The sequence below is a fragment of the Rhinatrema bivittatum genome, chromosome 1 (genome assembly GCF_901001135.1).
Source record: "Rhinatrema bivittatum chromosome 1, aRhiBiv1.1, whole genome shotgun sequence".
Classification (NCBI taxonomy): domain Eukaryota; kingdom Metazoa; phylum Chordata; class Amphibia; order Gymnophiona; family Rhinatrematidae; genus Rhinatrema; species Rhinatrema bivittatum.
Genome location: NC_042615.1, coordinates 183,028,248 through 183,050,929, shown reverse-complemented (window position 1 = coordinate 183,050,929; position 22,682 = coordinate 183,028,248). Strand labels below are relative to the sequence as shown.

At 46.3% G+C, this 22,682-nt stretch overlaps 1 protein-coding gene across 3 annotated transcripts in view; it reads left to right on the top strand.

Moving 5' to 3' along the window:
• PI4K2B (phosphatidylinositol 4-kinase type 2 beta) overlaps window positions 1–22,682 on the top strand; it is a 215,656-nt gene that overhangs the window by 12,273 nt on the left and 180,701 nt on the right. For all 3 annotated transcript variants that reach the window (XM_029590008.1, XM_029590019.1, XM_029590027.1), the window contains exon 2: window positions 12,636–12,793. In XM_029590008.1, coding sequence (XP_029445868.1) covers window positions 12,636–12,793 — 158 coding nt within the window. The remainder of the gene's footprint in view (window positions 1–12,635; window positions 12,794–22,682) is intronic.

The window sequence follows — 22,682 nt, the reverse complement described above, 5'->3', positions numbered from 1 at the left end:
CTGTTTTCTTGAGTATGGCTATTTTAGGGGCTGATGTAACAAGGTGCGCTGATGTTAGTGCAGGTTTTCACTCCCGTTTTAGTGCACATTATTCTGTGGTAAGTTAACCCTGGTATTTAACAAAGGTTTAAATCCTAAAAAAAAGTGTGCTAAAATAGGGGTAAAAACAGCACTACAATTAGCATTAGCTCTTCCTCAGCAATGCAGAGAGGTGTACTTTAAGCTATCTGCCCTTTGACACATTTTCTTAAGGTTGGAAATTTAACTCCTAGGTCAGAACAGGTGTAAAACACACCTTTCTGGTGACCATGTTATACAATTGCCATGCCCTCTGTGATAATGTCTAGCTACTTCTGCCACATCAGGCACAGCAATAGAATAACTTTGGTCAACCTGAAGTATGGGTTTACCACACCTTGGACCCAGGAGATGTCAGCGCTAGCTCTCGGGGGTGAACACCTACCACTGAAGAGTACCCCAGTTCTGTGCATCCTTACTTCGACGTGCTGTTTAACAGTAGATGCCTGCCCCAGGGAGCTTACACTTTTGTACAGATAGCTGTAGGCGCCTACCCCAGAGAGTTTAAGCTTTGATTTTAATTGATATTCCTTGCCAAATGGCCATGGATGCAAGAATGTGCCCAAAAGTTGGGATGCCCGGCACCAAACTCAAATGCATTACCACATTGGCAAGGCATGAGAAGTTAAAATCCATGCTAGGTAAAGTGCGTGCAGCATCGGCCTGGAGCAAAAAGAAGGGCATGTTAGGCCCCTCAGCTGATGGAACTTTTCTCACTGCCACAAGGGCTGGAAGAGGAGGCTGCTGCTGCCAGTAGTTGTTCGGTGGGGGGGGGGGGGGGGGGGGGTGAGTGAGCATGTGTTTCAGATCCTGTGTGTGAGACAGCATGTATGCGAGTGATTAAGAACCTATTTGTGTGAAAGAGAGCATGTATATGTATGATTAAGAGCCTGTGTGTAATTGTGTGATTGAGAGCCTGTATGACAGAGAGCTTCTGTGTGACAGAGGAGAAAGTTGAAAGCAACTCCCCTCCTCCTAATTCACAACAATTTCAGGGCACCTGGAAATTGAACATTTCCAGGTATAGAGCAGAGCATTTTTTTAATCCTTATTTTAAATAACTGAATCTGTGTGTCTGCTGTTTTGAAATGTTTTGAGTTTAATTATTGGATATTCCATTCATCAGCTGTGTTGAAATCTGTTTTTAATAGGATGTTTTTACTGCTATTTCCAGCAGTGGCCAATCGAAGTCACAAGTACCTGACAGGATCTCAAACAGTATATAGATCCCATACAGCTAACACTCAGGGGATAAGTAGTGACTTTCTTAAAATCTGCCTGGTTAATAAGAGTTTATGGACTTCTCCAGGAACTTGTCTGAACGTTTTATAAACATAGCTATGCTAACTCTTTACTTCATCCTTTGGCAATAAATTCCAGAGCTTAATTGTGTGTTGTGTGAATTTTTTTCTGTTGATAAGCAGGCTGAATTAGCCATTACATGTGGTGATGTCCTCTGGTGTCATTGAATGGACTTGCCTTTTCAAGATAGTAGAGCTTTGAGTTCTACTGAGCATGTGCAGGAATTTCCTTGTGAGCCTCTTCAATTTTGTCCAAGCATTTGCACAAAATTCTCTACTCAGAATTTTTTTTCAAAATACAATTTTTTCTTCTAAAACTTCCTGAAATTTCTTGCTTTGCTGCTTCCAGTCCCCACAAAAGTACTCTTCAGTGCTACCATAAAAAAAAAAAAAGGAAATAACTTCTTTCACCTCTTAGAGGCTTTTCCTCTTCAAGATGTCACAAAAGAGAGAGTCAATGGTGAGCCTTTTTAAGCTGTGGAAAGGTAATGTCCATTACTGATGGCCACAAGCTCGGAGAATGATCAGCAGAACTGCTATGTATGTTGATGAATGTCCCCATGTTCTCAACGCTCTCAGTCAAGCAACTTCTCCTGACAGAATGTCAACAGCCTCTCTCCACCAGGCCTAGACAATGGGAGTGACTTCAGCCAAAGACAACTCAACCAGCCCAACCTAAACCTGGGCCAATTTTTGATCCTTTCGAACAATCCATATCCATCTGTTCTGGTTGGGGATAGAATCCAACTTTTCCTGGTTAGATGGTTTGTGTAATCAAGGACCCTAGAGTTTTTTGAATAGTACAATCTGATTACAGATTGTGTTTCTCCTGACTGTCATCTCTTCCACATTGTTCTGGGCTTCAGCCGGATCCGTCAGATTTGCTGCAGCCTCTCCTGGAAGTTATTGCTCCAGCAGCAGGTGATAGAGCCCCTACCTGTGTTTCGACATGGATAGTTTTTACTCTGAGTAACTTAATCCCTGAGAAATTGGGATGTTTGTGGCCTATTCTGGATCTGAGGAATCTGAGCAAACTCCTGTTCGAGAGAAATGGAAAATAAACTTCCTCAGCGTGATTCTACTATTCATTCAAAAGGGCAAATGGATGTGTACCTTGGACCTCAAGTGTGCTTCTGTGGATATACCCTTACCACATTTACATTACATTTAAAATGGTCTATCCACAATAACATTCATTTGTGGGACTTACTCATACGTTTTCAGGGGCAAACAAATCAAATCAAACGTCATTCGTTTCATTCTGTTTCCTTAAAACAATTGATTCAGACGGGGCAGGTCATGTGGGAGTTTCCATAGAAACCAGCTCTCATGCCTATGTCTCATGTGAGGTCAGAGGAGAACCGGGATCTGTTGTCAAGGAAACCAGAATGACAAAACTAGGGAACATATCAGAGGGAAGCATTTTTCTAAATCAATGAATCGCTGAACTTTTCAACCTTCGCATTGCAATTCCTGACTGTTTCAGCTTGCAGTTGGATTCTGTCACTCGTGGAGGATACATCTTGCTTTGCTGTTGTCTTAGAATTTTGTATTAGTAGTCTTCAATATCGACAGTGCTTTGGCTCAAGATTAGAAACAATCCATCTGTTTGACTCTGCTGTGCTCCTCTGCCTCCTTTCCCCGGTTGCCACTACTAAGGCATGACTCTGTCTTCCTCTGCCTGCTTCTTCTCAACAGCTGTTTGGGATGATGCAGGCAGGGGAAGTCAGTGGAGTCATGCCTCAGTGGTGGTGGTTACCTCAGTGGTGATATTTGGTATGGTCTCATGACCTCCCCTACCTGCTTTGCTCTAAAGAGGTATTGAGACGAAGCAAGCAGGGAGGTCAGTGGGGATCATACCTCAGTGGTGGTGTTGATAAACACCACTGGGGCATAACTCCACAGATCCTCTGCATCTTCTACAAAAACCACCACTTAAGAATAACTTATTCTTTATCAGCCTGGCTTACTCCAACCCTAACCACTAAAGCCTGTCACTACAGCTACGGCATGCCATTTTCAAACCTTCACCACTGAGGCCTGTCACTTAAAGCAATAGCATGCCATGTTCTAACCATTGCCAATGAGACCTGTTTATAGCTACAGCATGCCATTTTCCAAACATTAACAATGAGGCCTGTCACACCTATGGCATGCCATTTTCTAACCCTAACCACTGAGACCTGTCCCTTAGCTACACAAGCCGTGTTCAAATCATTACCACTGAGACCTTAGCCATAGATTGTATTGCAAACTTAGTGAAACTCTCCTCAGGATTTTAAACCCATTTTTCATTTGTGGCCTTTGCCTTCATGCCATTTGTTGCTCTTGCTATGGCTAGCCATTCTTTTGCACACTTGTGGAACCACTTCATGAACCATAACTGATTTCATGGCCCATTATCAGTTCTTCTGCACTATGCATGTGGGTACATGTGTGGCTTACTCCATGACACAAACATCCTACTGTACTGGTGGATTGTCCTGGTGCAGTCACTCCTTTGAAGAGTCATCTGCTTCTCTTATGGTTGTCTGTGTGCTCAAATGGAATGACTGGTATTTCCCGTGCCACTTTGCCTTAATGTTAAGCCCCTTATCCTACACCTTCAGATCCTTGTGCCACTCAGCCTTGCTGCCATACGCAGATTTTAAACCTTTATATTCTTAACTTATTTCTGCCTTTATCTTCCTGACATACTCCATCGCTTACACCTTTGAAGACTTCTTGCCAATCTGGGGTGCTGTTGTGCACTTCTCCCATACTTTTGAATTTATCTTGATATACCACTCTTTCTGATTCTTGGCCCCTTTATCTGTATCTTGGGATTTTTTTTGCTACGTTTTCTGCTTCATTCCCCTTTCATTGTTGCCTTAGGGTCCTGATGCTACTTTGCCTCTTGTGCTGCCTTCAATTGTTCATGACCCTATTGTTGGGTAGCCATCCTCTTTTCTAAACTTGGAGGTGTTCTTACTCCTCTTACTGCTCCCTTGCTTCACTTACATTGCATTAGAGAACTCCTGCCAATCCCGTAATCATTGTACCCCTTTGCAGAGCCTTAGGCTATGTTTACGCCACTTTTTTTTGCCACTTTGCCATTTTCTGAAATACTGTGCGGCTCTTTCCCCCTTTTGAATTCTTCTCCCAAGTTTCATTACAATTCATATAAAAGTCACTATTCTAGAGCTATTATAGACTCTAATAATTCTCCCAAATGTTTAATGGAAAATGAATGAAATTAATGAAATAATTTCTTTTTTTAAACTAATGAAATGAATATGGGTCCCAATGAAACGAATGAACGAACTGAAACACATTTTTTTTTTTTGTCTGCACATCCCTATTCTTAATATCCACTTGCTTCCCTGGAAATTTGACTGCCTCGTTAAAGCTTAAGGTCTGGAAAAGACTGAGTCTCATGAGGCAATATGCACATGTGGGAATTCCTGTGCATGCTTAGTAAGGTCTTTACTGAACTCTGAGAGCTGGATCTGTTAGCACCATCAGATGTCACTCTGTTTAATGGCTAATTCATCCATCTTTTGAGAGCCCTATTTACAGTAAGTGAACTTGCTTTATTCTTTAGTAATTGTTTATACATTTGGAGGCCTAAGAATGAACATTTAATTTCCACTTCCTGAACCCTCTCTGAATTTTCCTTGGATCAAGATATAATTTTGGATTTAGTAACTGAACAGCTCCTATTTTTATTTACAACTTCAGTTTAGTCCTGGGGGAATTCTAGGCTACTACGGCGCGCAGAATTCACATTTTCTGCGCAGAAAATGGCAGAGGAGACCCTGGCATGCCGTGAACAGAGTGCAAAGATGAAGGCCCCGGTGAGAGTGAATGTGTGGGTGTGAGAGGAGAGGTGGGGGTTGCTTGAGTTTGGGTGCCAGAGAGAGGGACTATATATGAGGAGATTGTGAAGGAGTGTGTATGTGTATGAGACATTGGGAGCTTGTGTGTATGAAAAAGGGATCATGTGTATGTGAGGGTGCTAGCATGTGTGACGGGATTGTGTATGTGTGACAGAGCCTGTGTGAAGGGCTGCATGAGAGACAGACATAGGTAGTCTGTGTGAGGATGTACATGTGAGAGAGAAAGGGAGCTTTTTTGGGTGTGTATGCAAGAGAGAGGGCCCTGTATGAGGGGATGTGTGTGTGCGAGAGAGAGAGACAGAGGGAGCCTGTGTTAGGGGCAGTACTGAGAACGGGGTCAAACTCTAGGACTGGCAATAGAGTGGAAGGGGTTGAGTCTAGAGGTGGATGGGAGAGATACTGGCAGGTGGAGGAGTTGGGGCCTTAGAGGGCAAAGTAGCCAGGGGAGTAGGGAGAGCGAGTGGAAGGGACACTCTTATAGTGAATTTCTAGGGAAATTCTGCTCAAAATATTTAATATTCTGCATCTTTAAGTAATAACTTTTTTCAGTATTAATTTAAAATGTAATTACTTACTGTCATGTAAATTGTTATTTTGACCAATATAAAGTTTGCAGAATTTAAAATTTTTTTGTGCAGTATTTCCCCAGGAGTATTCAGTTGTATCTGGAGTTAAAAACATATCTGTCTTCTTGAAAAGAAAGCATAATCCCTACAATCTGGATAAAGTAGTCTCCAAAATATTTTAAGCTAATATTGCCCATGATCCTAGGGATAAATCTTGCAGTTGGCATGTGTTCTTAGCATTGTAGATAGGATGACCAGGTGGATGGTTGTTTTCTGCCATTGTTTACTATTAGACCATTCTATCAGTGTAAGATACTGAAACCCCCCCCCGGAATATTTATTACTTAAGCAAATTTTGAATTGCATAGGCTTTGTATTTTGCATTCCTTCTATAGATAGGTAGCCTTCAGCTTCATAACTTTACTGAGGCGTGCAGTACATGGTCTGTTATGTCATAAGCGTTGCTTACTTTAGGTAGTCATACCCAGAGTCTCTGGCTTCCTGTGGCAGATTTCAAGATTCTGCAACAATTTTGTGGTAAACTGAATAATTTTGCATATATTTTCAATTTAAATAATGCAGTAGTGTGTGTTTTTTATTTATTTTTTTTAAACTTTATACAAATGTCTTTCATTTTTGCATCTAACTAGCAGCTCGATACTGTAACTTGCGGTTGGAGATTCCCCGTCTGTAACCTGCTGTGGGCGCACAATTCGGTCGCGTAAGGCGATCCTGCGATACAGTCTCCAGTTTCACGCGTCCTTAGCGCTTCTTGAAACCGACCCGTAACCCTTTCCGCACCCAGCATGTATATGATATGTAAATGAACGAATTAGCTATTCCCCTCCGATACTGTGACGCGCGCTCCGATTATCTCCTTTGTAACCTGCTATTTTGCCGCGTCCTTAACCTGTTAGTTTACCGCCTACCCTCTACCTGGTGTTAGTGTGGTGTTCGAACAGCTACGTACCGGACTGCACCATGGACGACCTCCATATATACTAACATTTGCAGCGTAAAGTTGTTGTATCTATCTATCTATAATACCTGTCACTTTCCGAATCCCCCATCTCCACACGGGCGGGCGGGAGCTCGTTCATCCAGGCGGCGGGAGCAGGCGGGTAGGCGCGCGTTCGATCCAGGCGGTGGCGGGGGCCGGTGGGCGCGCGTTCGATCCAGGCAGGCAGGTGGGCGCCCATTCATCCAGGCGGGGGCCGGTGGGCGGGTGGGCGCGCGTTCGATCCAGGCCGCGACGGGAGCGGGCGGGTGGGCGGGCGTGCATTCATCCAGGCGGAGGGAGCCGGCGGCGAAAGCGGCCTCCGGCAGCCCCCGCCGGCAGTGAATGAATGCACGCCTGTGTACACCTGTGCAATTTCGGCTCTCAAGGCAGTCACATGCCGTGACGTCAAGCGTCGTGACGTCACGCCTTGAGCGCCGAAATCGCACGGGCGTACACAGGTGTGCATTCACTCACTGCTGGCGGGGGCTGCCGGAGGCCGCTTTCGCCGCCGGCTCCCTCCGCCTGGATGAATGCCCGCCCGCCGGCTCCAGCCGTGGCCTGGATCGAACGCGTGCCCGTCCGCTGTCTCCCGCCGCCGCCTGGATGAACGGGCGTCCACCCACCCGCTGGCTCCCGCCGCCGCCTGGATGAACGGGAGCCCACCCTCCCGCCGCCGCCTGGATCGAACTCGCGCCCGTCGGTTCCCGCCAGTAAGTTTACTTTTTTTTTTACACTTTATTCCCTTTTGTTTTAATTTTCGCCCTGCGCCTTGCTTCGGGAGGGGGGGGAACCATCCACTTCCTGGTACCTGTCATTTCAAATGTCAGTTGAAATGACATTTGAAATGACAGGTACCAGAGCACCCAGGATACTGTATAGGCGCTGTATTAAGCGCCTATACAGTAAAATTGGTTGCGCGGGCCTAACGCTTCACAGATGCGGCTTGCATTTGCAAGCAATTTACATAGAGTATCGAGCGGTATGTAAAGAGAACTGTACGTGCGGGGAATGAGGGTGCGCCCGGCACTGCCGCACTCTTTCTAAGGCGGCCTTACAGTATCGACCTGTAAGTGATTTTGCTTCTTTATTAGAGGAAAAGGGATCTTAGAGTTTGGGGCTGGGAAGGAACAAGGGGAACAAGGAATCTTTTCTTTAAAAAAAAAAAAAAAAAAAAAAAAAAAAATTAAACTCACACCATGCTGAAATCTAATCAGGAAATCAAGATGAATACAAAGGTAGGTATGAACTGGAGTGGTTTTTGAATCTACATCATCACTAGAAATTGAATCACTTATTACAAAAAAAATTAAACCCAGCAAGGCATCCAATTGATGCCATTCCAGTTTTTTCTCTCAAGACAATTGCGAAAACAACTGCAACACCTATAGCGTCAATCAACTTATCTTTAAAAGAAGGTATGGTTCCGGATATCTTAAATACGTGATAATTAAACCCATCATTAAAAATTCTAGTCTCGATACTACGCAACTAAATAACTATATGGAGAAGGTACAGAGAAGGTATGGGGAACTAAATAACTATATGGAGAAGGTACAGAGAAGGGCTACCAAAATAAGGGGAATGGAACAGCTCCCCTATGAGGAAAGACTAAAGATGTTAGGACTTTTCAGCTTGGAGAAGAGACGGCTGAGGGGGGATATGATAGAGATGTTTAAAATTTTGAGAGGGGTAGATGTGAATCGATAATTTTCTCTTTCGGATAATAGACTAGGGGGCACTCCATGAAGTTAGCATGGGGCACATTTAAAACTAATCGGAGAAAGTTCTTTTTTACTCAGTACACAATTAAACTCTGGAATTTGTTGCCAGAGGATGTGGTTAGTGCAGTTAGTATAGCTGTGTTTAAAAAAGGATTGGATAAGTTCTTGGAGGAGAAGTCCATTACCTACTATTAAGTTCACTTAAAGCAGTGGTTCTCAACCCTGTCCTGGGGACCCCCCCAGCCAGTCGGGTTTTCAGGATATCCACAATGAATATGCATGAGAGAAAATGTGCATGTTATGGAGGCAGTGTATGCAAATTTTCTCTCATGCATATTCATTGTGGATATCCTGAAAACCCGACTGGCTGGGGGGGGTCCCCAGGACAGGGTTAAGAACCACTGACTTAAAGAATAGCCACTGCCATTAGCAATGGTAACATTGCCAGGTTCTTATGGCCTGGATTGGCCACTGTTGGAAACAGGATGCTGGGCTTGATGGACCCTTGGTCTGACCCAGTATGGCATTTTCTTATGTTCTTATAGACCCATCTCAAATTTATCTTATTGCAAAACTCATAGAAAAGGTTATACAAAAACAGCTTGATAATTTTTTTTAGAATCTAATAACTTTTTATTTCCCAACCAGTTTGGTTTTAGGAAGAATTTTAATACTGAAACCCTTTTAATCGCAATGACAGATACTATTTTAAGAGGTTGTGACATGGGTCAGAGTTATTTTTTTAGTTTTTTTAGATGTCGGCCGCATTTGATACTGTCAATCATAAAATTTTACTCGGTCACTTGAAAGAAATTCGAGTCACAGATGTCCTAAAATGGTTTGCCTCCTTCCTCAATCCTGTGCTTCCAAGTGAAAATAAAAAACTTTATCTCTGACAAAATCCCCCTCGAAACTGGGGTTCCGCAAGGTTCTACACTATCTGCCACCCTTTTTAATATATACTTATGCCAGTCTGCCATCTACTCAATGGATTAGGCCTAATTTTTTATATATATATGCCGATGATATACAGTTTCTTGTCCCTATTGAAGACATGTTTGTTTGAACAAACATTCAAAATTATTGTAGTCTATCTAACCACTATAAAACAACTTTTGCAACACATGAAATTGATTTTTAAATATGGAAAAAAACATTTTATTAGAAAATGCAGGTATATTGATATTCCACCCCTGATCTTTGAAAATAATATTAAGATAACTCTAAGGTCTCTCGCAATAATGGTTTTATTAGACACAGAACGCAGTCTGAAAAAACATATCGCTACTAAATTAAGAGACGGCTATTTTAAATTTTGCGAAGACTGAAACCTCTATTGTAATCAAATGATTTTAGGACTGTTTTCCAAGCCTTAATATTTTCAAATATTGATTATTGCAACACACTATTACTAGGGTTGCCGCAATCCACTATTAGACCCCTCCAGGTATTACAAAATGCTGTTGCAAGAGTTTTGACTGGGAATAAAAAATGTAATATCACACTAATTCTGATTTCGCCACACTGGTTGCCGATTAACTATCGCATACAATATAAAACCACTTGTATACTACATAACATAATTTACGGAGAAAAAATTGAATGGTTAAATACAGCTATATGTCTGCACATCCCACAAAAAAATCTGAGCACAGCAAACTAGGGATTACTGACAATCCTAACAAAGTCAGCTCGGTCCAGTCAGGTAATGGGAGCAAGCAATATCAATAGCCGGTCCCAAGTTATGGAACACGTTACCTACCCAAATATGGCTACAAGCGGACACAAAGAAATTTAAATCCGAACTAAAAAATGGCTTTTTAAATATGCTTATACAGAAAATGAGTAAAGGGCAAACACAGGCTTACTATTTATTTTTACTATTTAAAGTTTGTTTTAATATTCCTTATTTATTAGATTACCACTTAAGTTTTATGTTGGTGTGCTTTAAGATCTCATAATTTTAGTAGTAATGTTTTATTTTATTGATTTTATGCATTTAATAGTTATTTTAACAGCTATATATGTTATTGTATTTTCTTCCTTTTATTCAAATGTAAACCGTTGTGAAGGTTTTTACTGATGTGATGGTATATAAAAGTAATAAACATAAGGAGTCTAGAAATGGAAAGAGGACTGCAGAGGAATGAAATAAAGAAGGAATCTTAGGCAGTAGGGGAAGGGAGATAAGGGATGGAGGAGAAAAGAGGGAGAAGGATAGGATAGGGGATTTAGGGGGAATAAGGAAGGAAAAGCCCCTTTGATCCATACCTCCAGTTTGCTCCATACCTCCCACAAACATCTCACATTGGTTCACTTTTCCCAGTTCACTCTCCTCCCATGATCTCCATTCTATTCTTTCACTCTTCTTCCCCCACCATGATCCTTGGTTCTCTCCCTCTTGCCCCACCCGTATACCCTCTCACCAGCTTCTATGACTGTAAACAGGAGGGGAGGAGAAGAGCAGTCTTGCAGGTCCTCATGCATGTCTTCCCTCCTTCCGTGCTGGACCCTGAACCGGACAGGGGAGGAGGGATGATGTGTGGGAGGCGCTCCAAGGTTGCCGCCCTCCTCCTGTTTGCAGTTGTAGAAGCCGGTGAGACAGGGTATACAGGTAGGGAGTGGGAGGGGGAGAGAACCAAGGATCACAGGAGGCAGGGTAGATTGTGCCAACCACTGCCACCAATGTTACTCTTCCAGTGCAGGAGAGAGGGGATATGCACTGTCCAATGCCTACAATGGCTTTTTTCCTAGCGTGTAGCAGGGGAACGGCGCCAGCGACCACGCAAATAGATGGCGTCCCCCCGCCCCCAGGGGTCTCCATGTGGGAGGATCCTATTGCTGGATCGGGGTCTAGCCCGGACGAGGCTGCTCAACCCGAATGTACAGACGCCGGAGGGATGATCTGTGCGGCTGTCCGAGCCTCGGAGACTTAGAAAATGTTTTCTACCTTATCTTGTCTCGGCGCTTCCTGGTCTTCTGCCGGGCGGTCTCCGGCTGCAGGGGGAGAGGGAATTACCTTCACCGCTGCGCTCTGTTCTGCACCCGCTGCCTCTCAGCTGCTCCCTTTCCCGGGGGCTAAGTCCACGCCGGGACTGAGGCTTCCTTCTGAGGGATCTCGGAAATCACCTTAGGAAATCTAGACTGGGGGAGGGACCTTTAGGTATCACCGCAGGAGAATGGGCTTGTTTTGGAGGTAGGTTTTTTTTTTGTCGTCTTTAAATTTGGAGTTTGGTTTTCTAACGCTGTGCAAGCGTGTGTGACGTCTCAAACTGCTATGGAGACGGAAAAAAACTGGAGAGCAAAGCCTTATGCATAGGTATATGTAGCGCTGTCGTCAGATTGAAATCTGACTCAGTCTCCAACTGCTATCAGGAGCACACTATACCCATTGGTCCTGAGTCCATCTGTCTACACTAAGGAAAATGAAATTATCAGGTAAGTAATTTCTACATTTTTTTCTTTCTTTTAAAGGGTCCTTAATGTGCCCTGACAAAGGCCTGATTTTGTAGCCCTTTTTGCAGCCACACACTTGCAAAAGACCAAGGGTCCTGGTTATACCTAGGAATGAGGTCATAAAACAGAAATAAAGAAAGATATATAATCGTGAACTGCTGCTATACATGACTATGAAATGGAGTGGTATGGAACTGGTAAACAGGGACAATTATTTATCCTTTCAAATAGTACTAGGACTAGGGGACACTCCATGAAGCTAATGGGTAGCACTTTCAAAAGAAAATGGACATTTGTTTTTCACTCAGTGTACAATTAAACTGTGAAATTTGTTGCCTTAGTGAAAGCAGTTAGCATAGCTGGGTTTAAAAAAGGTTCTGGGTTTAAAAAAGGTACCTAATCTTTCAGATGCTACTTGTGACACGGATTAGCCACTGTTGAAGACAGGATGCTGGGCTTGATGGACTTTTGGTCTGACCCAGTATGGCATTTCTTTTGCAAATACAGATGTGGTTTGCTGCAGGAAAATCATTAAAGTTCCCCTGTATTTTTGCCTGCTAGTTTACATAGACTTCAGATATGTTTAGCTAGTATACTGGAAACATTCCATTGAAACTTGTTCTTTTCTATTTCAGGTAATGCTGGCGGTACTGGGGATATCAACTTAATTTTAGATGATCCAGAATTTGCTGAAATCATACAGAGAGCAGAGCAAGCACTTGAATGTGGTGTTTTCCCAGAGAGAATCTCTCAGGGATCAAGTGGAAGTTACTTTGTCAAGGATTCTAAAGGGGTAAGTCTGTTAATTTCCATAAACTTTACATACTGTATAATGTGAAATATTTTGGTGCAGGTAAGAAAAGGTCTATTGACATTGAACAGTCTTCCATGGAACTATTATGGCAATTTAATTAAAAAAAAAAAAAGTCATAGATCTTGTGGCTTATTAAGGAAAACATTGCTAAATTTGTATATAGTTATCTGCTTTTTCAAAGATAACTAGTGTTCCCTGTACGTACCTGGATCAGTCCAGACAGTGGGGTTATGTCCCCAGTCCAGCAGATGGAGTCAGCACAAGCTTTGAGGGGGCGTATCCATATATCCTACTACCCCCTCTGCAGGAGTTCAGTATCTTCTGACTCCAGCAGATGCGAGTAGGGGAATCAGGCTTCCCCTCCTTTTCCTTTTTCTTCACTTTCTTGCTTGATTATGGCTGCTTGTTGTCTTTTTCTGTGGATCAAGTTTGTATCAAGTTTGTATTAAGTTTAAAAAAAAAAAAAAAAAGGCAGAGTTCTTTCAACTTCTGGGGAGTGGCTTCTCTTCCTTGTCTCTTCTCTGCGGCCTTGCTGTTTATTTCTCGTTGCAGCCAGGGGTAAGTTTGTTTTTCCTTTGTAGTTTTTTCCTTCACAGCTCAGCCCCCGGTGCCCGCGAAAGCCGGTGGACCCGGCCTCTTCGCTTTTACTCCCTCACCCGTGGCCATTTTACAGCTCCTCATGGGCTGCTGAGCCATTTAGGGAAAGATGTCTGGGGCGGGTCGTGTGGCCAGGAAGGCCCCCCCCCGCGGCACCCTCCTCTATTTTCGGACAGCGGGCAGTGTGGGCCGACCGGGCCCCCCCCGCAGCGGCGCTTTTGTGCGCGTGGCCCCCCCCCCCCCCCTGTGGCTTTTTCTTTTCTCCTACAGCGATCCCGATGCCGCGGCCGTCCCGCTGTGCGGCCTGCGGAGACCCGGGGTCCCGGATTTCCCGGGAGGACATCTGTGCACGATGCCTTCCCGGGGGGGAAGGTACCTCACAGTCCCTGACTGATTTCTCTTTTTTGCCCGGGCGGCGCGGGCCGGCCACTCCGCCATTTTTTGGCGGGAACGGCGGCCATTTTACATTCTGAGCGCCCTGAGGCGCAGGCCATGAGGGGGAACGGATCCCTGGAGGACTCTACCAGCGGGGGTGTTCCCCCGATTTTGGTGCAGGAACCAAGCACCCAGAGCCAGGGAGCAGGAACCACGCCGCCCCCGAAGCGCACCCGAGCAGGCCGGGGTTCTCTCCGGAGTTTATCCTGCTCATGCATACCACTTATCTGCAGGGGCTGGAAGCACCTGTGGGACCCCCCCCTCCTAAGATCCCTCGGATGTCGCCCTCGACGCCGGCCCCCCCCGACCCTCCGGGAGTGGGGGCCTCCCGCCTTCCTACCTGGGTCCGATCCACGCCCGCGGCAGTGGGGGCGGTGCCAGACCCAGCGGGACATGGACTTGACCTCCCGGACGGGGGACAAGGGGACGGCACGCAGGAGGGGGATGATCCGCGTACCCTACGCCTCTTCCAGAGGGAAGAGCTGGACGACCTCATTCCGCAGATCATCCAAGAATTAGATTTGGACCCGCCACCAGACCCGCCTGCCCCAGTAGCTCCCGCTGTCGTCACTTCTTCAAGGAAGGGAGATCCTGTCCTGGCGGCACTCTGGCCGAGGGCTTGGGCTTTTCCCATTCATGACTCGTTTTTACAACTTCTCACCAGGGAATGGGACACCCCGGAGGCCTCCCTGAAGAGCAGCCGGGCTATGGAAAAGCTGTACCCGCTCCCCGAAGATTTTCTGGACCTCATCAAGGTCCCAAAGGTGGACTCCGCAGTGTCGGTGGTCACGAAGAGGACGACTATCCCAGTGACGGGAAGTGCGGCGTTGCAGGACACACAGGATCGTAAGTTGGAAGTTTTCCTTAAGCAGGTTTTCGAGGTCTCCGCTCTGGGTATGCGGGCGGTGATGTGCAGTTCGCTTGCCCAGCGGGCTAGTCTCCTTTGGGTGCAACAACTCCTCACGTCTCAGAACCTGCCGTCCGATGAGGCTGCCCAGGCAGATCGGCTAGAAGCCGCAGTGGCGTATGGGGCGGACGCCTCGTACGACCTTTTTCGGGTCCTCGCAAGATCCATGGTTTCGGTAGTGGCAGCACGACTACTGTGGCTACGTAATTGGGCGGCTGATACGTCCTCTAAGTCGAGTCTGGGCTCTCTTCCCTTCAGGGGCAAGTTCCTCTTCGGGGAGGATTTGGACCAGATCATCAAGTCCCTGGGGGAGAACGCTGTTCATCAGCTGCCGGAGGATAGGTTTCGACCATCCAGAGCATTTTCTTCTTCTCGGACCAGAGCCAGAGTGCAACGGCGCTACAGGGGATACAGACAGGCGGGCTCCCGGTCATCCGCCCCCATGTCTCAGCCCTGGTCGCGCTCCTTTTGCGGGCGTCAGCCCGCACGCACTACTCCCGGAACCAGGAACCCCTATACCAAGTCTTCACAATGATGCCAGTCTCGCCCACTCCCCTGTCCCCAGGATTGGGGACCGACTAACGTATTTCTACGCGGAGTGGGCACGGATCACCTCGGACCAGTGGGTCCTGGATACCATAAAACACGGCTACGCATTGGAATTTGTCCGCCCCCCGCAGGGAAGGTTCATCTTTTCCCCCTGTGGCTCGGACCTCAACAGAGGAGCGGTGCAGCTGACTCTGGACAGACTCCGGGTGATAGGCGCTATTGCGCCCGTGCCCTTCGGAGAGGTGGGCTCGGGCCACTATTCCATCTATTTCGTCGGACCAAAGAAGGACGGTTCCTTCCGGCCTATCCTAGACATCAAGGAAGTCAACAAATCCCTTCGAGTCGTTCGGTTCCGCATGGAAACGCTCCGGTCAGTGATTGCGGCGGTGCATCGGGGGGAGTTCCTTGCCTCCCTGGACTTAACGGAGGCCTACCTGCACATTCCCATCCGCCCGGACCACCACCGTTTCCTTCGTTTTCAAAATTCTGGACCAGCATTTTCAGTTCACGGCTCTCCTGTTTGGATTGGCGACGGCGCCGCGCACCTTCACCAAGATCATGGTAGTCGTGGCGGCAGTTCTCCGGAAGGAGGGCATCCTGGTTCATCCTTATCTGGACGATTGGCTCCTCCGGGCGAAGTCATTCAATCTTGGACGCTCAGCGGTGACTTGAGTAGTACGGTTTCTACATTCCCTGGGATGGGTAGTGAACTTCTCCAAGAGCTCCCTCATGCCCTCGCAACGCTTGGGTTTTTTTTGGGGGCGACCTTCGACACCCTACTGGGCAAAGTTTTTCTGCGCCAGGACAAAGCTCAATCCTTGCGGGATCACACACGACGGTTCTCTGCGTTACCAGAGCCCACCTCCTGGGACTACCTGCAACTCCTAGGAGTGATGGGGTCCACCATCGACCTTGGGCTTTCGCGCACCTCAGGACCTTACAGTGGGCGCTCCTCTCCCATTGGAAACCAGTATCGCAGGACTACCAGATGATTCTCCCGCTCCCGCAGAATGCCAGGGACAGTCTGGGCTGGTGGTTGGATCCGCCGAACCTGGCCCGTGGCGTGTCCCTCGATCTGCCAAATTGGGTGGTGGTGACCACCGATGCCAGTCTAGCAGGCTGGGGTGCAGTCTGCGATCAAAGCGCCACGCAGGGGACGTGGTCCACGGTGGAGGCGAAGTGGTCAATCAACCGTCTGGAAACCAGAGCGGTCCGGCTAACTCTGCGACATTTCCTCCCTCTTCTTCGGAACCGGGAAGTCAGAATCCTATCGGACAACGCTACCACCGTGGCCTACATCAACCGACAAGGAGGCACGCGCAGCCCGCAGGTCGCGCTCGAGGCGGAGCTGCTGATGCAATGGGCGGAGCATCATCTCGTCCGGCTAGCGGCCTCTCACATCGCCGGTGTGGACAAAGTCCAGGCGGACTTCCTCAGTCGTCAACTGCTGGACCCCGGAGAGTGGTCTCTCTCCGACAAAGCGATGCAACTTCTCGTCCATCGGTGGGGGGCCCCCCACTTGGATCTGATGGCGTCCGCTCTCAACGCCAAGGCTCCACGCTTCTTCAGTCGCCGGAGAGAGCGCGGCGCGGAGGGAGTGGATGCCCTGGTCCTCCCGTGGCCGCCACATCTTCTGCTCTACGCTTTTCCACCATGGCCCCTGGTGGGCAGGATGCTCCGCAGAATAGAAAGCCATCAGGGGACCGTGGTTTTCGTCGCCCCAGAATGGCCCAGGCGACCCTGGTTTGCGGACCTGCTACAGCTGGTGATCGACGGGCCAATCAGGCTGGGGCACCTCCCCCAGCTCCTACATCAGGGCCCGGTATTTTTCGAGCAGGCAGAACTCTTCTGTCTTGCGGCCTGGCTTTTGAGAGGCACCGCCTCCGGCGTCGGGGCTACCCGGAGGCGGTAGTATCCACGCTATTGCGGGCACGAAAGACATCGACGTCGGCGGCCTATGTTAGAGTCTGGAAAGTGTTCGAGCTGTGGTGTACCAGCCAGGCCACGAGACCCGCTAAGGCTTCTGTACCTCAGATCCTTCAGTTTCTACAGGCGGGGGTGGAAAAAGGGCTCGCCTATAATTCACTACGGGTTCAGGTGGCCGCCCTTGGTTCGCTGTTGAGCGATGGGGGCTTTCTTCTACAGTATCCTGACATTGCTCGTTTTCTCAAGGGTGTCAAGCATATGCGTCCTCCGTTACGGGGCCCTTGTCCCTCCTGGAGTCTTAACCTTGTGCTTCGCTCCCTATCGGGACCACCGTTCGAGCCGCTGCGCAGCGCAATGATAAAGGATCTCACTCTCAAGACTGTATTTCTTGTGGCCATCTGTTCCGCTCGACGCATCTTGGAGCTGCAGGCTCTGTCGTGTAGAGAGCCCTATCTCCGTTTCTCCGACTCTGGAGTCTCGCTTCGCACCGTTCCCTCCTTCCTTCCGAAGGTGGTTTCTGCATTCCATGTGAACCAGACGGTGGAGTTGCCGTCCTTCTCTTCCTCAGAGCCGAAGTCTCTCCGTCTCTTGAATGTCAAGCGCACTCTGCGCCTCTATCTGGAGACTACAAATGAGTTCCGGACCTCTGACCATCTCTGCGTACTCTGGGCCGGTCCTAAGAAGGGGTCTCAGGCCTCGAAGATACCATTGCCAGATGGCTGAAGGCTGGCATTGCTGCTTCCTACATTGGGTCGGGACGGACTCCCCCACCCGGCATCGTAGCGCATTCTACACGTTCTCAGGCGGCTTCCTGGGCGGAGGTTCGCTCGGTATCCTCGCAGGAAATTTGTAGGGCAGCCACCTGGAAGTCGTTACACACGTTCTCGAGGCACTATCGTCTGCACCTCGCCTCTTTGGTCTCTGGACACTTTGGCGAGCAGGTTCTCCGAGCAGGCCTCGCAGGACCCCACCCGATTTAGGGAAGCTTGGGTACATCCCACTGTCTGGACTGATCCAGGTACGTACAGGGAAAAGAAAATTATTACTTACCTGCTAATTTTCGTTCCTGTAGTACCATGGATCAGTCCAGACGCCCACCGCATTTGGGTTCTTGATCCTGCTCAGCTCTGCGCTATTTCCTGTTCACAGTGCTCTGTGTCTTCACAGTCGTTTCTTTTCGCTGTTTTTCACAGCTCCCTACAAGTTGGTAGGATGTTTGCAGTTACTTGTTGCGGTTACAATTGTTTTAATTATCTGTTTCCACAAACTTGATCCTTCGGGGGTTTCTACTCGGGCTTTGATATACTCGATACTGAACTCCTGCAGAGGGGGTAGTAGGATATATGGATACGCCCCCTCAAAGCTTGTGCTGACTCCATCTGCTGGACTGGGGACATAACCCCACTGTCTGGATTGATCCATGGTACTACAGGAACGAAAATTAGCAGGTAAGTAATAATTTTCTTTTACATTTAAAATTTGAGCATCAGAGGTACTGTGGACAACAGCAGATTGTCCCCCTTTAATAATATGAACATTAGATTAGTTCTACATTGCTGATTATCAGAATTGTATGAAACTGGAAAAGTACAGTATATTTCTCTTTATTAAAAAAAATACATAAACAAAACTAAAGTAGTGTGATTGCTGTTTCTCCAAAGGTTAACAAAGAAAATATAAAGTGATACCATTTTTTGGGCTAACCTAATACATTTCATGACTAGCTTTTGGGGTAGCAAATTTACTTATCGTAAACACTGTTTCGTGTAGATAACAGGATGAATTAACCATGATGTGGGTAGCATCCTCTGGCACTGAATAGACTTATTTCCTAGCTAATAAAGCTTTTTACCTCTACTGAGCATGTGCAGGAATCCCATGTGAACATTGCCTTATGAGCCCATTCAGTCAATATCTGAGCTAATTCTAGCTAGGTAGTTGATTCTTCAGGGAAGTGGATGTGTATGTAGCATGGCTTATTCATCCTGCTATCTACAGAAAATGCTGTGAAAAGGAGGGCCCTTCTCTTCCTCTTTAACCTGTATGGGACCAGGTATTTAGCTTGGTCCATCTTTAAAACCTATAGAGAGAGTTCTGTAGATGGGACCCTGCTGAGTAGGATAAGAGGGTGAACCTAGCTGGGTATAGAAGCCCTGTTTCTCCAGGAGAAGGCAGCTCTTGAACTCTGTTATAAGGTAATGGTGGGCGTATACTGCTGGAGGTAAGCAGTCTACATGTTAGTTTGCTGATTGTTATAAATAATCTAGAATCTCTTAAGAAGGTTTGGAGTCCTATTTGGATTGTTTCTAGCTTGAAAGTTACATGGCTGTCCCACATACCATTTATTTACGCCTGGGGGAATTCTGCACACAAAACCTTAAAATTCTGCAAACTTTATATTGGTCAAAATAACACAATTTACATGAGTCTTTAAGTAATTAACTTTTTTTCTGTATTAATTTAAAATGTATTACTTAGAGATGCAGAATTTTAAACACTTTGAGCAGAATTTCCCTAGAAATTCACTATAAGATTGTCCCTTCCACTCGCTCTCCCTATTCCCCTGACCACTTTGTCCTCTCAGGCCCCAACTCCTCCACCTGCCAGAATCTCTCACCTCCACTTCTAGGCTCAACCCCTTCCACTCTATTGCCAGTCCCAGAGTTTGACCCCATTCACAGTACTACTCCTCACACAGGCTCCCTCTCTCCCTCCCTCTCTCACACACGTACTCGTTCTCTCTAGTACACACACACCCTCATACAGGCTCCCTCGCTGTCTTTTGCACACACATTCCCGCATACAGGGTCCCTCTCTCTTGCATACACACCCACACAAGCTCCCTTTCTTTCTCACATATATCCTCACACAGGCTACCCATGTCTCTCTCTCATGCATCCCTTCACAGGCTAGCACCCTCGCATACACACTATCCCTTTTTCATACACACGAGCTCCCAATCTCTCTCACACTCCTTCACAATCTCCTCATATATTCTCCTTCTCTCTGGTACCCACACTCAAGCATCCCGCTCTCACCTTCCTATCTCCTCTCGCACCCCCTCTCCTCTCTCACATACTCACATTCACTCTCACCGGTGCCTTCCTCTTCGCTGCGAGCAAAGCGCGCACCATTTGCAGTATTCCGGGGTATCCTCTGCCATTTTCTGTACAGAATTTGGCAATTCTGCGCAGAAAATGTCAATTATGCACAGGGGAGGAATTCTGTGCTCCGCAATAGCGCAGAATTCCCTCAAGACTAATTTATTGTAATAACTTTTTCTGTCTGAGCAGGCTGAATTAGCCATGATGTGGGGAGTCCCAAGCACAGGGTTGCAGTAAAAGCATCTAGTGATTAAGCTACCTGGACTCCACCATGGGGAATAAACTATTGCAAGAACAGGTTATGCAAAACTTGTCCAAATTTACTGTCAGCCCTCGAGATTGTCCAGACAGTAGTGAGAAATAAGTGTGTACTGATGACCACATTGCAACTTTGCAGATGTCTTTGAGGCGCCTCTCAGAGGTGAGCAGTTTTCACATTGGAAAAAGGTAAACAGTTGAACCGGTGCGTTTTAATATATTTATAAAGGATCTGTAAAGGGGTATGACGAGTAAGGTGATCAGATTTGCAGATGACACAAAATTATTCAGAGAATTTAAATCACAAGTGGATTGTGATAAATTTTGAGGACCTTGCGTGACTAGAATATTAGGCGTCCATGTGGCAGATGAAATATAATGTGGACAAGTACAAGGTGATGCATATAGGGAAAAATAACTCATGCTGTAGCTACATGATGTTAGGTTCCTTTTTAGGAGTTAGCATCCAGGAAAAAGATCTGGGCATCATTGTTGATAAAACATTTAAAATCATCAGCTTGTTGTGTTGTGGCAGTCAATTCCTAAAAATCTGCTTTCTTATTAGGAAGGGAATAGCAAATAAAATGCTTCTGTATTGCTCAGTGGTTCCTTGAATACTGTGTGCAGCTCTGGTCACCACATCTCAAAAAAGATATAGTTGCACGGGAGAAAGTACAGAGAAGGGCGACCAAAATGATAAAGGGGGTGGAAAGATTAGAGGTTAGGGCTGTTCAGCTTGGAGAAGAAGAGTTGGCTGAGAGGGAATATGATAGAGGTCTATAAAATCATGAAAGGACTTGAACTGGTAAATGTGAAACAGTTAACTACTTTTTTGAATAAATCAAGGACCAGGGGGTGCACTGTGAATTTAGATGTAGCACATTTAAAACAAATCAGAGAATTCTTTTTTTTACTCCACACACAATCAAGCTTTGGAATTCATTGCCAGAGGATGTGGTAAGGCAGCTAGTGTAGCTGGGTTTTAAAAAAGTTAGATAAGTTCCATAAACTGCTATTAATCAAAAGGGAATAGCTATTGCTTGTTACCAGCATTAGTAGCATGGGATCTATTTAATATTTGGGTACTTGCCAGGTACTTGTGACTTGAATTGACCACTGTTGGAGACAGGATACTGGGCTTGATGGACCCTTTGTCTGACACAGTATGGCATATCTTTATGTTCTTATGTTCTAGGCCATAGTTCTTTCTTGATGAGCTTTGACAAAATCTGCAATTTGTAGGCCTGTGACTATGTAGGAGTGTTGAATGCAGTCTGTTATCCAATTGGACAATGACCTGAGCTAACTTGAGCTTGCTGGGTAGAATCAATCAAAAGTTCTCCAGCTTTATGTTCTGATGCAAATAGGTTAAATGTTTGTAGACCCCATAAGTTGAATAGTGTGTCGACTGTTGATTGTCATAGAGACCATTCATGTGGACAGAAAACTCTGCTGAGATCTGCTAACATGTTGAAGATCCCTGAAAGATGAATGGCTTATAAGAGCTTGAATCCTGCTTGCCCATTGCCCAGATCTTTAGTGCTTCCTGGCAGAAAGTCTATGACTCATTGCTCTTCTTTCCTTGGAGAAGATAAGTGAAAGTCATAAGATCATATGTGATTGCTCTCGTTCCAGCAGGTTTATTTGAAAGTGAATTTCCTTGAGAGAACATAACATAAGAACATGCCATCCAGGGTCAGACCAAGGGTCCATCAAGCCCAGCATCCTGTTTCCAACAGTGGCCAATCCAGGCCATAAGAATCTGGCAAGTACCCAAAAACTAAGTCTGTTCCATCTTACCATTGCTAGTATTAGCAGTGGTTATTTTTCTAAGTCAACTTAATAGCAGGTAATGGACTTCTCCTCCAAGAACGTATCCAATCCTTTTTTAAACATAGCTATACTAACTGCACTAACCACATCTTCTGGCAACAAATTCCAGAGTTTAATTGTGCATTGAATGAAAAAGAACTTTCTCAGACTAGTTTTTAATGTGCCACATGCTAACTTCATGGAGTGCCCCCTAGTCTTTCTATTATCCAAAAGAGTAAATAACCGATTCACATATACCCGTTCTAGACCTCTCATGATT